Below are 15820 nucleotides of genomic sequence, written 5' to 3'. Positions count from 1 at the left end.
CAGTGAGGTGTTGGCCACCTCAGGAGAAGGAACATTTGGCCTGAGGGGGTTTTGCCTGTGACAGACAAGGATTTTGGAAAGGCTGGTGTCCAGCTGTGGACAAGAAATGGAGTGGTGCTCGTGCTGCTCCCAGATGGGAGCATCCTCCTGGGTGGTGAAGGTGATGGTCCATGGCTCAGGTGGGAACATGGAGAGCCTGAAACCCTGGAGAAGAGATATCCTGTGGGGTGTCTGAAATGCTGGAGAGCCTCCTGCTCTCCCAGTCCATCCATGTGCTGTTGCAGTAGCTAATTGCAGGCACTGTGAATAAAATGTGTCTCTTATTCCCATAACAAAAGGCCTGGAAAGAACCAGACTGGTAATTATTCAGGAAGGGCAGAAAATGAGGTAGGGAAAGCTGAGCCCGAGGGATGCAGGGGATCACATTCCACTCCTCCTGCTCAGCCCTTTGATTCACCTGGGCGAAATTGGGATTCTGTGCAGAACCTGCAAGGCAGGAATTGAGGTTAAACTCAGCCTTTTATCAGTCTCTGCATTTTCTGGCTCTCCTGTTGCACTCATATTTGTTTTTAAAAAAGGATTGGTGCATTTTGCTGAGGAGGATCAAATACATCCAGCACATCCCAAGGGAGATGCAGGGAAGACCTTTCTGGTGCAAGGAGCTGCTGGGAAAGAGGTGACTCCAGCAGAGAACAGCTGGGATTGGGATCTGGGCAGGAGGAGTCTTGCACACCTTGGGTTTCCCACTCTGGGTGGGTTCCCAGGCTGTGGATGAGCAGCTCACACCCACAGCATCTCCCTGCACATTCCCAGCCAGGGAAAGGCAGAGGGATGCTGCTTCTCTGGGGAGCAGAGAGCATTTCCCATGCTGTGACAAGGAATGTCTTTCTACCCTGGCCAGGATTCAGCAGGAGGGAGAAAGGAGAAGGGAGCAATGCCCAGGGTGGAAAGGATCAGGATGGAGCTGGAGGGTCAGGGAAGGAGGAGGAAAGAGGAGATGGAGCTCTCCCCCCACACGGGGCAGCTCCACCTCACTGGCAGAGCTTTGGAGCAGCCCAATCAATGACAGATGCTCCAGGATGGTGCTGCAGGAAAGAATCCTTCTTCCCCAGCACTGGGAAGATGAGTGGGAGCTGTTCCAGGGCCACGTTTGTCACCCAGCCTCTGCAGCAGTGGCACTGGGGAGGGAGAATTTCCAGTGAGGCAGGAAGAGAGGCCACCCAGAGGGAAAATTCCTGGTGTTGGAGCATCCCTGAGCTTTTCCAGCAGCACCTCCTGGGTGCCCAGTGCCGAGGGATGAAGGGTTAAGCTGCAGGCCCTGCTGACTGCCTTGTGATGCAGTTGCTGGGGGATCAGGAGAGCTCTGTGCCCTAAGAGCAATCACATGGGCTCCCCCAGGGTGCAGAGGTGCCCCTCTGGATCCCACCACGTTCCCTGCACTCCGTCTGGGAGCGTGGCTCTGCCATCCCTGTCCCACAGCCAGCCCCTCCATCAAAGACAGGGAACAAAACAACTGCAGAGCATTTGAAAGCAAAATAAATAAACCTGGGGCTGCTCGGGGAGAGCTGGGACCAGAGGCACAATCAAATCTTCTATTTCTGGCGTTTTCTTTCAAAAGCTGATCCACAACAGGAACTTTTGATCATCAGGCCCTAAAGAAGGTGACTTCTGATATCCAAACCCCCAGAACCTGACTTCCCTCAATCAAAGGGATTGCCACAGGCCTCTGCTTTATCAGGTGGCTGGTGGGACTGGAGGAAATCCTAGGTTTCTGGGAGTTTGGGTGGCTGGTGGAAGTGCAGGAAATCCTGGGGCTTTATCGAAGGCCAGCAGCCTGGAGTTGAGAGGACAATGTGACAATCTCTGTTTGCAAAGCATCTTCCAGCAGGAAGGTCCCCAGGATGTCTCTGGGACATCACCTTGGCGACAGCACGTCGCAGCGTGAGAAAGTTTGGAGGAGTCAGTCCTTGCTTGAGATGAGTTTTTGGGGTCATCATTTGGGGCTGAACCCAGCTGGATTGATCCTTAGAAAACTGGAGGGAAAAGGTGCCCGTGCTCAGCATAACCCAAAAAGCAGCAGGGTGATAATTACAATAATTTCATCCTAAGAGCAGCTCTTGCCTCCAGGTTTCTCTGGAGGCCTTTGGGGTTCAGAGCCCGTGGCACTGAGCGGGGTTTGTGTCCTGCAGGTGATGTGGAAAACCTGACCCCTGAGAAATCCTTCGAGGGCACCAAGGTGGGCGTTGGGAACATCGTGCTGGCTCTGTACAGCGGCCTCTTTGCCTATGGAGGATGGTAAGGCACAGCCCTGTCTCCCTTCCACACTGAGCTCAATTCCAGCTCCAATTCCAAACTGAAGCTCCTGCAGGGCTCCTTTGTCAGTCCTCTGAGCACCTGCTGCTGCATTTGCTGTGAAAAGAGGCCACTTGTAGCCATCCTCATCATGGAATGATTTGGGCTGGGAGGGATCTTCAAGATCATCCAATGGGCAGGGACACCTCCCACCACGCCAGGCTGCTCCAAGCCCTGTCCAGCATGGCCTTGGATATCAACCATCCTAAGTTCTCCCACAGGATCAGTGCCTGTGCCCCTCCTGGAATCCCTGTGCAGATGAGTTAAACTGGAGGGGTTTATTTAACCAGAATTAACCCCTGTCCTTTTGAAATTACAGGAATTACTTGAATTTTGTGACAGAAGAGATGATAAATCCCTACAGGTAGGTGTGAGTCCTGGCATGACTTCCCTGGGGGAAAAGCAGCTGTTTTGGGGAAGCCTCTTCCTCATGTGTTTAACAGAGGAGGAAGCCAAGGTCTTCATCTGGAAAAAGAGAAAACAAGATGAATTAATGACCTTCTACCTCCTGGAATCAGGGAAAGGGAGCAATAATCCCTGCAGGAGCAGGGCTGTTGTTTTCCCTGCTCTCCCGTGCCGTGTTATCAGCGCTGGGAGAAATCTCTGCTTCCTTGGCCTGACACCTCTGTGAGTTATGGGCCAGGAAAGAGCACTCAGGGCTTTATTGCTGCCTTGGTTCAACTCCCACTGAGCATTTGTGCTGCTGTCCATGTGTTTGTGCTGCTCTCCATGTGTTTGTCCCGTGCTCTTCCCATCCTGTTGAGCAAGAGCTGCTTCCTGCTCTGCCCGTGCCTCTCGGGGTTATCTGGGGCCCTCAGCAGAGCAGGACAGTGCTGAGAAATCCCTTCTGCTCCTGGGAAGGTGCCTGGGAGCTGCTGGGAGCTGAGGCTCGGGGGCACTTGTGCAAGAGCCCATCCTGGCTGACCCTGGGGGTGCTTTGGTCCTGCTGGGAAGCAGAGGGCTGGATCCGCCCCTTCCCAGAGAAACAGCAAAAGGGGGGCTGCATTTTGCAATTATTTTCATGTCTGCTGGATGCAGTTGTGGTATTTGACTCTGCTCCTGCAGCTTGGAGCTCTGCTGGAGCAATTAGAGTGGCACCAAGCAGGGTTTCCTTTTGCACTTTCCCTTCACAAATGAAATTAAACTGTTGGGAAAGGCAAATTTGGACCAACACAGGCTGTTCACAGACCCACTTATGCTGTGCCTGAACTCTTTTCTTTGAGTTCCCTCAGTCCACACAGCTGAGTTTAGGTAGAGCCTAAAACTGCCCCGTGCATCCCTGATATTCCATCTCCCCCAGGAATCCCCCCAGCACAAGGGAGCTCCTTTGCCCAGAGAGAATCCTTGTGCTGGTGCCACTGGGTATTTTTAATTAAAGATCTTGGATTCCTGCTTGCCAGGCAGCCAGGGCCTCTCCATGCAAAAAATCCTTTCTGCCATCATCCTTCCCTCTCCATCTGCAGCCTCCAGGCTGTTCAGGGCCCACTCAGTCCTTGAGGCTGGAAAAGAAAGACCTTTAAGGCTGTGAACCAGCACCATGTTCACCACTTAACCATGGCCTCAAGTGCCACATCCACGTGTTTTTTGAGGGATGGGGAGTCCCCTATTCCTTGGGCAGCCTGTTCCCTTGTGGATATCCTCTGTCCCATGGGAGCAGTGTGTGCCTGGGACACTGCACACCAGGAAAGCCAGAGAACAGCGTGGCTCAAAGCCAGCGAGCACGGGAGGGTGGCGATTCCTGGGATCAGCAGCTCCCTCCTGCGAGCTGCTCCAGGACAATGGATGTTTTTTTCCTAGAAACCTACCCCTGGCTATCATCATCTCCCTGCCTGTTGTCACGCTGGTGTATGTGCTGACCAACTTGGCTTACTTCACCACGCTGAGCACCGAGCAGATGCTGACGTCCGAGGCTGTGGCCGTGGTAAGATCCCACTGCTCCAGCCTGACTCATCCCAGGGCAGGTGAAATCAGCCTTGGAATCACTGCTGACATCTCCTGCTTTGTTCCAGGCTGGTCAGGGCTGCTTGCAGAAACCCTGATGTTGAGCAGGGAAGAACAGCGTGATCCCGAGGGGATTATCCTGGGCAGCAGTGAGGGTGGCACTCAGTGCTGCAGCTTCATTCATGCTGGCCTTGTGACTGCCCATCAGTTACCAGAGCTTGATATTTATTGGGAAAGGTCACTCAACCAACACTGAACTGGATTGTTCTCTCTCAGTTGTCTTCCTTGTTTTAATTAAGAGAGAAAAATAATACTTCTATTAGTTAAAATGCCAGTGTGGTCAGGAACCCTGATGGCTTCAGAAAGGAGCAGACCTTGCAGACTGAGCCTGACCAGGATTGTTCAGGGCTTCAGGGGGAATCTCCCAGCCCAGGATGAGCTGAGCCCCTCAGGTGACACCGCTCCATCCTTTGGCTTGGGACCGAGGCCCTGCTCCAGCCACAGCCTGTGCTGCAGGGAATCCTGGAGTGGTTTGGGTGGGAAGGGACTGAAAGCTCATCCCATCCCACCCCCTGCCATAGGCAGGGACACCTTCCACTGTCCCAGGTTCTCCAAGCCCTGTGCAGCCTGGCCTGGAACAGCAGAGGCTGGAAATGGATCCTGTATTGCTGGTGCAAACCCGCAGTGGAGCAGCACAGGCTCAGCCTGCGACAAAAAGCTGCAGGGCCAGGTCCCTGCGTGTCCCCAGGGCTGGGTCCCAGCTCCTGACTCAGCACTTGGCAGGAGCTGCTGTCTGAGTTTCCTCACAGTTTCCGTTTGGTCTTGAACTTTCCGATAGCTGGCGGATAAATGTCGTGTCCTGGCCCCGAGGGAAGGGCTGGCTGCTGATGTATTTTAGCAATTCCACAATCTGCTTTTTCAGGAAAGGGGAGCAGCACATGGGAATATGGGAAACTCCATCACAGCTTCAGCACTGAGCTGTGGCATTTGTTGAGATTTCTCCAAATACTCTTTGTAGGCAGCTCTGAGTTTTTTGGGACACTGTGAGTGTGAAATGTCTCTTGTTGTCCCCCATTTAGGATTTTGGGAACTACCACCTCGGTGTCATGTCCTGGATCATCCCTGTCTTTGTTGGGCTCTCGTGCTTTGGGTCTGTCAATGGATCTCTTTTCACTTCTTCCCGGTAGGTTCCTTGCTCAATCCTGTGGGTTTTGTTTACAGGCTGTGCTCAGTTCCTCACCCTTTGGAGTTCTCCTCCAGAGAGTGGCTGTGGGCAGACACAAAGTCTGGAGGGCCTGGAGGCCAAGTGGGGAATGCAGGAAGACAAAGTCAGACTTTAAACCAGATTAAAGGCAACCTTTCATGGTGTCAATCTTCTGTTCCTCAGGCAAAGTCCTGGTGAGGTCAATAAACGGAACCAGACCCAGGCTCAGGGCTCGAGGCTGCTGAGAAAGTGGCTTTCATGAGAAGCAGAAAGTTGAGAAACTGCAGGGATGAGAATCCCTTGGGAAGGGGTGAAACGCTGGGCAGAGGCAGGACTGACATGGTTCCGGCTCTGACACATCCCTGGGTTGCCTGAGGAGTCACTTAATTGCTGTCCCTGGAGAGCAGGATAGAAATCCATCCTTCCTGCATTCCTCGGCCATGTCCAGCCTCCCTGGTGAGCAGGGACTGGTGTTGCAGATCTGCCTCGGGGCCAGGCTGGCCCCACTTGTTCTGTGCTGAACACAGAGCCCTGCAGGGCTGTGACTGGACTGTGTCCCCTCTCTGTGTCCCCTCCCAGGCTGTTCTTCGTGGGATCCCGAGAGGGGCACCTGCCTTCCATCCTGTCCATGATCCACCCCCGGCTGCTCACCCCCGTCCCGTCCCTCGTGTTCACGGTGAGCCCTGGGGCCGGGCTGGGGGATGGATCAGGGCTGGGATCCCACTGGAATGGAGCCACAGCCATTCCTGCATGTCCCCACAGGACATGGACCCTTCCCATCATGTCCTCATTGTCCACTTCTGTCTTGAATTCTTCCCATCTCTGGAAGTGTCCAAAGCCAGGCTGGACAAGGCCTGGAGGAAGCTGGGATAGGGGAAGGTGTCCCTACCCATGGACTAGAGGTCCTTTAAGCTTTGAGGTCCTTCCAACCCAAACCATTCCATGATCCTATGAAATGGTTCCAGTCACCAACTGAAAATAACTTAAATAAGTAAAAAATAGTCAGTGTGATCCCTTCCCTGGCAGGTATTTCCCCTGAATACCCCGTTTAGTGTTGTAACATAGGTGGTTTTGCCTGCTCCCTTTCCTAATGGCCTTTTCTCTGAATTCAGTGTGTCATGACCCTGCTCTATGCCTTCTCCAACAACATCTTCTCAGTCATCAACTTCTTCAGCTTCTTCAACTGGCTGTGTGTGGCCCTGGCCATCATCGGGATGATGTGGCTGCGCTACAAGAAGCCAGAGCTGGAGAGGCCCATCAAGGTGAGAGCTGGGTGGGCACTGCCAGGGGACCCCTCCCCAGCACCAGGGGAGGCTCAGCTGCTGGTCCTGCAAGGAGAAGGGGCTGGGACTGCAGGGCAATGTTGTGTTGTAGCCAAAGGAGGTGTCCCTGCTGCTGAATCCATGCAGGAGCACAAAGAGCTGCCTTGGGGACAGCACAGTGAGGGAGCTCTGGGTGACAGGGACAGGGCTTGTGGTGGGATTACTCTCCATGAGTCCCAGGCTGTGGCTCTCAGTGTAACACTCTGTACCCCTGTGGAATTCCCCTAAAATAGTTTTCTGCTAAAGCAGCCAGCCTGTGCCAAGCTCTGTCCCCGGTGTCCTTGGCCAGCTTGGCAGCCCCGTGTCCCGTCTGGGGGGAGGCCAAGATCTTGTCAGCCCCCGGTGCCTCTCCCCCAAAAGCTGTTTTTCCCTCATGCCATGGCACACTCGGGTCTGTGCCAGGCAGCAGCACCCACAGGGAAACAAACCCACGGGCCTGGACTGGTGACTTCCCAAAGGGAATCTTTGCTGGCTCTTCCCTTAGGTTTTGGGGTTTTCTTCTCAAAGCTGGGCTGCTCTGGTGGGTGCCCTGCCTGGAGTCCCCTGGAAAACAGCCCCAGCTTGTGCCTCTGCTGGCTGTGATGTTTGGTGCTGATGATTTGGATTTGGAATTATGGAACTGAGGTCCAAAAAGGTGCTGAGAAAGGCTCTTGGCCATGGGGGAACAATAGTTCTGTCCCTCCCAGGCTGGATGAACTCCTGGAAAGCCTCTCCTGGCACATCTCCTAAGCTGTCCCTTGCTCCCTGCTCAGGTGAACATCTGCCTGCCCATCTTCTTCATCCTGGCCTGCCTGTTCCTCATCGCCGTTTCCTTCTGGATGACGCCCAAGGAGTGCGGGATCGGCTTTGCCATCATCCTCAGTGGGATCCCCATTTACTTCTTCGGGGTCTGGTGGCAAAACAAGCCCAAGTGGGTTCTCCAAGGCATCTGTGAGTATCTCCAGGGAGGAGCAGCTTTGGCTCCCAAAAAGTTTCCCAGTGCTGTGCTGCAGGGCTGGCTCTCCTCCCTCTGGAGGAGCTTCCAGAATCCTGGCTCTGCTCCATTCTTCTTTCATGGGAACAAGTTTATCCTGATGATTGCCATGTGTGCCAGGCATCCAAAATGCATCCTGATGTGCAATAATGGCAAAGTCTGTGACCAATACCATGGTTTTGGGGGGTTTTAATCCTGGCAAAGAGGTTGTTAGCAGCAGAGCAGAATTCTCTGCTCCTGGTAAAGCCCAGGGCCAAGCCTTTGCTCAGCAAAGAAACCCTTCCCAGTGGTGTAGGAAGGATTGAGCACAGCTGGCCTCAGTTTGACAGCTGAAAATCCACAATTAGTCCCAGCCCATGGCTTGGGCAGTGCTGGCATTTGGGATCCAGGCAAAGCTTTCCTTGGCATCCCCTCTGTGCAGCGGAGCAGAGGGAAGGGAAGCTCTCCTGGATGTTTTTTCTCAGGTTTATTTTTAAGGTATCTGCTCCAAGGTTTTCCACCAGCTGCCACAAGGCCAGGGTGTGTTTGGAGGGATGGAGAGGCTGTGCTTGGCACATGGAGCCTCAACAACTGAGCCCAGAAAGTCAATCCCTGCTGCTGCCCGAGTAACTGAGCTCAGCAGCTGCCTCCCCGCTCTCCTGCAAGGGGCTGACCTAGAAAAGCAGGCAAGGAGAAGTGCCCAGCCTTAGCTGCATGTTTCATGAGGAAGAAAAAAGCTTTCAGCAGCACTCAGCACTTGTTCTTCTTCTTTTCCCCCCATCTCTCTCTCTGTCCCTCTGTCCCACACTCACTTTTTTACCCTGGATATTAGGCTCAGTTCCTGGAAAAGCCATTTTTGCAGTGCTTGGGTGGTAAATTACCATATTCATCGTTTTCCTCCACCAAAGGATTGAGAGGAGAATATTGAAAATATTCTGGGAACAGACAGTGATAGTTCTGCAAATGTCCAGTGAGAAACACAGGAACTTTAAATGTGATTTATTGATATATTGCAGGTAATTGGATCACCTCCAACTGGTCTGAGTCTCACTTGGTTGTGCTTAGATTAGTTTTGCCATGCAGGAATAGTTTGTGATCTCCAACCACAGCAGAGCAGCAGGGAGCAGAGGAGCATTTGGATGGGTGGGATAATAAAATTACTCCAGTTTAGCACCTTTTCCTGGGAAATCTACACCTGGAATGGTCCTTTTGGTCCCACCTGCCCTGGGCCAGGCAGTGGCCTCTGCCCTGTGTGCAGGACAGGGGGCTTTGGGTGGGTTTGTCCTTCAGAAGAGGCTGGGGGCTCACAGGGCTTTCAGAATTGGAAGTAAAAGCTTCACCTTGGATTTTCCATGCTGATTCCTGACTCAGTTTTGGCTGCTCACATTCAGAGCATCCACAATTAGTATGAGCAGGCAAGGAGAAGCTGTGGCCAGGAGGCCTGGAGCAGTGCAGGGTCCTTGCTGCAGGAGCAGAGCTCCTGGTGTGAGGTTTGAATTCTGGGATGGAGCAGGGAGCATCCATGGGATGGAGCAGGGAGCATCTGTGGAATATTTCAAGCCTCCACTTGTACTCGGACTCAGGGTGGGGAGGCAGAGGGCTCAGCCCTTCCCTCATGGACCCAGGTTTCTGCTGGGGGTGATCCCTGACCTTTCCTTTGCTTTCTCTGCAGTCTCCACCACCGTGCTGTGCCAGAAGCTGATGGAAGTGGTTCCTCAGGAATCCTAGGCAGGAAAAGCAGGGACTCTGAGCTCGAGGAAACGCACAACGTTATTCTGAGATGACACAAGGATCCGACCCCTCACTCCCCAGTCCCAGGCACTGGAGCTGCCTCCTGCTGCCACCACTGCCCCAAGGCTCTGCTCACCTCCTGCAGCCCCTCCAGCCCCTCCCAGCCCTGCAGAGCAGCCAGAAGAAGTCCTTGGTACGAGCCAGGAGGAGGAATTCCAAAGGGCAGTTCCAGAGGGGTGCTGCCTGTGCTCCCTGTGTGTGTGTGAGGGCTGTGCTTGGTTCTGGGGGCTCCTTTGCTTTGGCTCTGGGATCTGCTGGAGCCTGTTTGAGTGTTCAGAGTGCCTGGTGGGGGCTGGGGCTGCCACAGAGCCCTGGGGGGGTCCTGAGCTGCCTTACCTGGCCCAGGTGGGGGGTGGGAAGCAGGGGATGGTTGATGTTGTCTCACTCCCCCAAACTCACACCCCCATGTGCTGCTGGACACTGGACGTGGGGGGGCCTCATCTGAGTGTCGCTGTGCCCCTCACTTGGGGCCCTGCCACCCTTTGGATTTGGATCTCCACTCTCAGATCCAAGCCAGCGCCCTGCTGCTGAGCCAGTCCTCCAGGATGCTCTTCCCCACAGTGCCCATCCCTGGGAATGAGCACTGAGGGGGGGAGGTCCTGCTGAGAAACCCAGGAGCTGCAGTCAGCAGAAGGCCAAGTCCTTGGCTTGCTCATTCCATGCTTTTCTGTGCCAGGCTTTCATCCAGCATGGGATGAGCAGCTCTGTGCTCTCTCTCCTCATGGCCCTGCTCAGGGAGCCATGTTTACCCCTAAAGCACGTGCTGAGAGAAATAAAGGGTGGGGATTGCCCTGGCACATTCCCTGGGCAGTCTCTCCGTGCTCTGCCTGGCACTGTTCCCTTTGTCCTGCTGTGTTTCCTCTGGAATGTGCCACGGAGATGGGACCAACTGGCTCTGGGCTGTGGAGAAGGGCAGATGTCCTGGCTGGCTGGAGCCACCTCGGGCTGCTGGAGATCATGGAATGGTTTGGGTGGGAAGGGACCTTACAGCCCATCCAGTGCCACCCTTGCCATGGCAGGGACACCTTCCACTATCCCAGGCTGCTCCAAGCCCTGTCCAGCCTGGCCCTGGGCACTGCCAGGGATCCAGGGGCAGCCACAGCTGCTCTGTGCCAGGGCCTCCCCACCTGTGAGTAATGAAAGTGAGTTCTGCTCCAAGGAGCAGAGCCTGGGCCTGATCCTCCTCCATGCATCGGGTCTGGCTTGGTGAGATCCCAGCACCACCCTCCCGTTCCAGGAGTGATCCCTGAGCACCATCCACGATCTGCATGTGAAATCCTGGTTTGCTGTCGTGGGTGGTGCCATCCCATGCCTGAGCAGCCCCAGAATTCCTGTAGTTCCCAAGTAGGTCAGCACTGTCCCCTTAGGGACACGCTGCTTTCTTTGGTCCAAGTGTCACCTTTTGGAAAGCTGCAGTTCCTGAACCATTTGCTCATTGTGCCTCTGTGCTCCGACATCACCTGCAATTCTGATCTTTTCCCCACTGGAGCTGCTTTGCTGTCTCTGTTGCAGATCTTTGTGCTTGTGCTTTGTGCAGGTGGCTTGGTGAACTATTTCCCATTTTTTGTAAACTTGGCCGTTGGGAAGCCGGGCTGCTCCAGGAGCTGTGGCTTCCCGCTGGATTCTCCATGTAGCAGAGTTCTTTGGGGTGAAGGGGCGTGAGGGACACCGTGGTTCTCACTCAGGCTTTGTCCTGGGAAGTTCTGCAGCTTGTGCTGGGGCAGGGGCAGCTCCTGCCCAGCTGTGTGGCCGTGTCCAGGTGCAGCTCCACACTCCCACTTTGCCAGCCCCATGTCCTGCTCCGAGGCAGGAGCAGGGGAGACAATCAGCTCTTTATTCCATGGCAGCTGGGGTGGAGATTCCCAAATCAGCTCAGTGACAGTGTGGAGATTCCCAATCCAGCTCAGGTGACAGTGTGGAGATTCCCAGTGACAGTGTGGAGATTCCCAAATCAGCTCAGTGACAGTGTGGACATTCCCAATCCAGCTCAGGTGACAGTGTGGAGATTCCCAATCCAGCTCTCTGGGAGCTGAGTTAATCCAGGAGGATTTGCACCTGCTTTGGGAATATCCAGAGGGCAGACCCCAAGGTTTTTGGCCAGTGCAATGAGTTGGAGCATCTCGGATCCAATGCCCATGGAGAGGCTTTGGCATAAATAAGGTCATGAGTCACAAAACCTGAATTTGAGTTTTGGCTTCTTCCAGCTGAAGGCTGAGATGGTTTTGAGCAGTGATGGGAAGTCAGAGCTCCTGCTAGACCTGCTCCATGGAGAGGGGACCTCAGTCTGTCACCTGCCACTCAAGCTGCAGGTTTTTTTGGCTGTGAGGTCTCAGGGCAGCTCCTGCAGGGTCTGGGTTCAACGTGGGGGCTCTCAGTGCCAAAAGCCACCAGCAGAATTCCTTGGGATGCAAAGCAAAGGCATTGGAATCTCAGCCACCTCAACCCAAAGTCAGTTGGCACCAAGGGCCCTCCACAGAGAGCTCAGGAGTGGGGCCAGACCTCCCAAAGGTTGGCTTGGACACATTGTCCATCACAGTGTGCTCCTGGTGACCCTTTCACACTGTTTAAAGAGAAGCTGTCACACTAAAAAATATTTTTTAAGCAATCAATTGATTTTAATTAAATCCTTAACTGGCTTGCTTTGCTTTTTGTGTATTTCCATGATTTCTCACTTGCTGCTGAAGATTTTTTCTTGTACTAACCTGAGGCTCTGGCACTGATCCCACCTTCGTGGGCATCTCATCAGCATCTCCTTGGCAATAGAGGTTTAGGAAGAAACTGAACCAGGTACCAGCACAGAGCCACAAAAAGGCTGAATTTGGTCAGCCACAGCTCACATCTCAAAGCTGATCTGCAAAAAGCTGATTTTTTTAACCCTGGAGTCATTGATCCCCCATAGCTGCCCTCCACCAGAACGTGGTGATGCAGCTGGAAGAGCTTGGGTTGGTTTTGCCTGGAGGTTTGGGAGATAATGAGGGAAGGGGTAAAACCGAATTTCATTTTAGACAGAAAAGACAAAAAGTAGTTTCTGCAATCATGGAAATGGCTGCCACAGCTTCTGCTGTCCAGCGTGGCAGCTTTTCCCTTGGATCAGCAACATCTGCCCCCAGCTTGTGCTGTTCTGATGGGTTTGGGTATGGAAAAGGGAGAATTCACCCCTGGGAAAGGCCTTGCTGCTTGTTTTCCTCAAACATGGAGTGAGATGTGTCAGGGAGGGCAGGGGGAGCGACAGAGAGTTCCCAGAGTTTCCCATCCTTCCCAGCACTGGAGATGGGATTTTTTCCTGTTGTTTTTCTGTCGTGCTCTTCGGAGCCTGTGGTCAGGCAGGGAGGGAGATGGACCCTCCCCACAAGGACCCTGCAACCACAGTGACCTCAGGAGGTTCCATTGACAGCTCCCTGCAAGTCCAGCTGGAGCTGTTCTGTCCATGGAATTCAGGTTGGGAAAGACCTTGAAGGTGACAGAGCCCAACAGCGGCGCCGTGGCTGTGCCGTGATCCCGTGCTCCTTGAACTGACCCCAGCTTCCAATTCTTGCTCCTCTCTGGCTGTTTTTGAGTTCAGGCTCCCAGGCTGGCAGTTGTTTGGGGTGTTCACAGAATTGCATCCTGCAGGGATTGCTAAACAGCAGGAGCTGCTGGCCAGGCACTTCCCTACCCGTTGGGTTCCTCTTTTCTAAATGAACCCTTCCTCCAGCTGGGAGGGGAACCAGCCCTGCTCAGCCCTGCAAAAACCAGGGGTAATTTATGTCATCCTGGTGGATTTTTAATGATTTTTTTTAAACTTCCTGCAGAATTTGCAGTGTTTTCCATCTCAGATTCCATGTTCTGGTAAACAGGCTTTTGTTTGGAACGGCCCCCTTGGTGGCCACAGAGTTCAAAGGGACTCTGGCACAGTTGAACAAACTTTAAAGGCCCTTCAGCTGGATTGAAACTCCTGGGAAGTGGCTTTGTTCTTGTCCAAGTCCTCTCCCAGTGGGTGGCTCAGGCAAGGGAATAAATTGGGCTCCTCCAGGGGCTGCTCCGTGGTGGGTCTGGGGAGGGGCAGTGGGGCTGTTCCCTGGAGCTGTGATTCCCAACCCTGCAGAGATACTCCCAGTGGCAGAGTCCTGGTCTGGCTGCAGGGAATCCCAGGGAATGTTTCACTCTGGGAAGGTACCTGTGCCTTCAGCCGAGGCCACGGCGCTCTCGGGCTTTACTAGAAAATCAGATTACAAAACAAATCCATCAAGAAACTGCCAAACGTTGTCCTTACACAACGCCCCCGCTGCCTGGGGCTGTTCCCTTGGGATGCCAGCTCTTCCTCCATCCACTCTGCAACCTCATGACAAGAAATTGGGAAAGGGCTGGAACAAAGCAGCTCCTGGAGCTTGGCAAAGGGCAGCCCCAGGGCAGGGTGGCTCCGGGCTGGTGCCGAGCTCTGGCTGTGATTGAATCCCAGCCTTGTACCAGCCCTGGGAGCATCCCCAGCTCTGGCATGAGCCAGAGCCAGCCACGCCTGGCTGCCAAGCAGGGAGATCCTGCAGGGGTGGGAATCTGCTCCTCCATCCATCCCTGCTGGGGTGGGAATCTACTCCTTTATCTCTGCAGGGATGGGAATCTGGGAATCTGCTCTTCCATCACTGCAGGGATGGGAATCTCCTATTTCATCCATTCCTGCAGGGGTGGAAATCTGCTCCTTCATCCCTGCAGGGGTGGAAATCTGCTCCTTCATCCCTGCAGGAGTGGGAATCTGCTCTTTTATCTCTGCAGGGATGGGAATCTGCTCCTTTATCTCTGCAAGGATGGGAATCTGCTCCCTCATCCCTGCCAGGACATCTTGGAGACCTCAGTGCTGAGGGAATCTCCAGGGGCTCCTCATCCCAGGTGACTCCTTGAGGAGTTACACCCATGGTTGTGCTGGCTTTGCCTGGGCTCAAGTTCTTCCCAGTTGGAACTGGAATTGGGTTGGGAATGTGTGGGGGATGCTGCTGGTGCAACCAAGAGCTCCCAGTTTGGTGATGCAGTGGTAGGAAACGTGGCTTGGGGTCGGTGATCCCAAGGATCCCAAATCCAGAGAATTATTCCTTGCCTGAGAAGGGGCGTTGCTTCCTCCAGCTGTAGAAGTGTTAATGAGTAAAAATAAAAAGTATTTTTTTAAACACTGAATTAATTTCTAAACTGCCTAAAAGAGACTTTATAGCTACACCTGAGTTCTTCCCCAGGGCTGACGTTCAGCCCAGCACAGGAGCTCTCCCTCATCCCAGGTGAGGCTGTGCTGGGATCCACGGCAGGCACAGGGAAAACTCCTGATTTGTTCAGAGGACAGGGGAGGTCTGTGTCCCACCAAAATCCTTGGAGAGGGAGGATCTTGAGTGGTTCCCAGACCTCGCTCCCACCCTCAGAACAAAGTGAGGGTGACCTTCACTCCTGGTGGAGAATCTCACTTGTCAGAGACACTTTGTTTTGTATTTTTGTTGGTTTTTTTTTTTTTTAAACACAGAAAAAATAAGGCTCTTAACACACACAAGGAAACCTGAACCTGATTTACGATTTTGTTATATTTGGTTGCTTTAAAAAAACCTGTTTTACTAATTTAAATATTGCTGTAGATGACACTATATTTATTTGAAAGGGGTAAATATCTTTTAGTCTTAATTCTTCTCCAATAAGCGCTGTGTATTCCCAATGTTTGTGTTCCTGGCAGCACAGCAATCCCCTGACTGAGGGCTGGGCAGCCAGCAGCTCCTGAATCCAATGGCCTTGGACAACAAGATGTCTCTTGCAATGTAATTTTTTTTTTTTTTTGGTAGTATTTCTTGATTCTTTTATGTCTGTGGTTTAACAAATCTGTTCAATGTTTGGGTTGTTCTATGTTTTGGGTTGTTTTGTTTTGTTTTTTTAACAAAGAAAGCTGAATTACAACACTCTGGTTGCTGGTCTTTGCCTCGAAAAGTTTTCTTTTTCCATGATTATCCCACACCATCAGCACCTGGGTTTCCAAATATTCCTCTTGCAGCTGGATTTAGGAGCAATGAGAGCATCCATGCCTCCATCTCCATCCTCCTTTTTAAAATTCTAGTTCATTTTCCTGAGGTTAAAACTAGGGGAATGGGGAGGTGGGAGAGCTTTGGGCACGAGGAGGGAGCACAGGAGGAATATCCCAATTCCCAGGGTGTGTCCATAGTTCTGTGCAGCAAAAGGAATGTCCAGCAGTAGGAAGGGACCAAGTTTTTATGGGAGAAGTGCTGCACTTCCTCTTCCCTGTCCATTCCAGCCTGG

The 15820-nt window shown here is 53.1% G+C and overlaps 1 protein-coding gene across 2 annotated transcripts in view; it reads left to right on the top strand.

Annotated features, from left to right (window-relative positions):
* The window catches only part of SLC7A5 (solute carrier family 7 member 5), a 32376-nt gene extending 16913 nt beyond the window's left edge, over nt 1-15463 (top strand). Inside the window, exons 3-11 of one of the 2 annotated variants that reach the window (XR_008438779.1) lie at nt 2190-2295; nt 2672-2716; nt 4150-4273; nt 5373-5476; nt 6077-6173; nt 6610-6759; nt 7572-7749; nt 9444-11437; nt 11470-15463. Coding sequence is in view for 1 of the 2 variants with exons in the window: in XM_053987148.1 (XP_053843123.1) it covers nt 2190-2295; nt 2672-2716; nt 4150-4273; nt 5373-5476; nt 6077-6173; nt 6610-6759; nt 7572-7749; nt 9444-9499 (860 nt within the window). In the remaining variant the exon portion in view is untranslated. Of the gene's footprint in view, nt 1-2189; nt 2296-2671; nt 2717-4149; nt 4274-5372; nt 5477-6076; nt 6174-6609; nt 6760-7571; nt 7750-9443 lie in introns of both variants that reach the window. The other variant, XM_053987148.1, reaches the window with a different exon arrangement.
* The last annotated feature ends 357 nt before the right edge of the window (nt 15464-15820 follow it).

The sequence above is a fragment of the Vidua macroura genome, chromosome 11 (assembly GCF_024509145.1).
Source record: "Vidua macroura isolate BioBank_ID:100142 chromosome 11, ASM2450914v1, whole genome shotgun sequence".
Classification (NCBI taxonomy): domain Eukaryota; kingdom Metazoa; phylum Chordata; class Aves; order Passeriformes; family Viduidae; genus Vidua; species Vidua macroura.
Note: the sequence above shows the minus strand (reverse complement) of the source record. Positions and strands in the feature narration are given on the sequence as shown.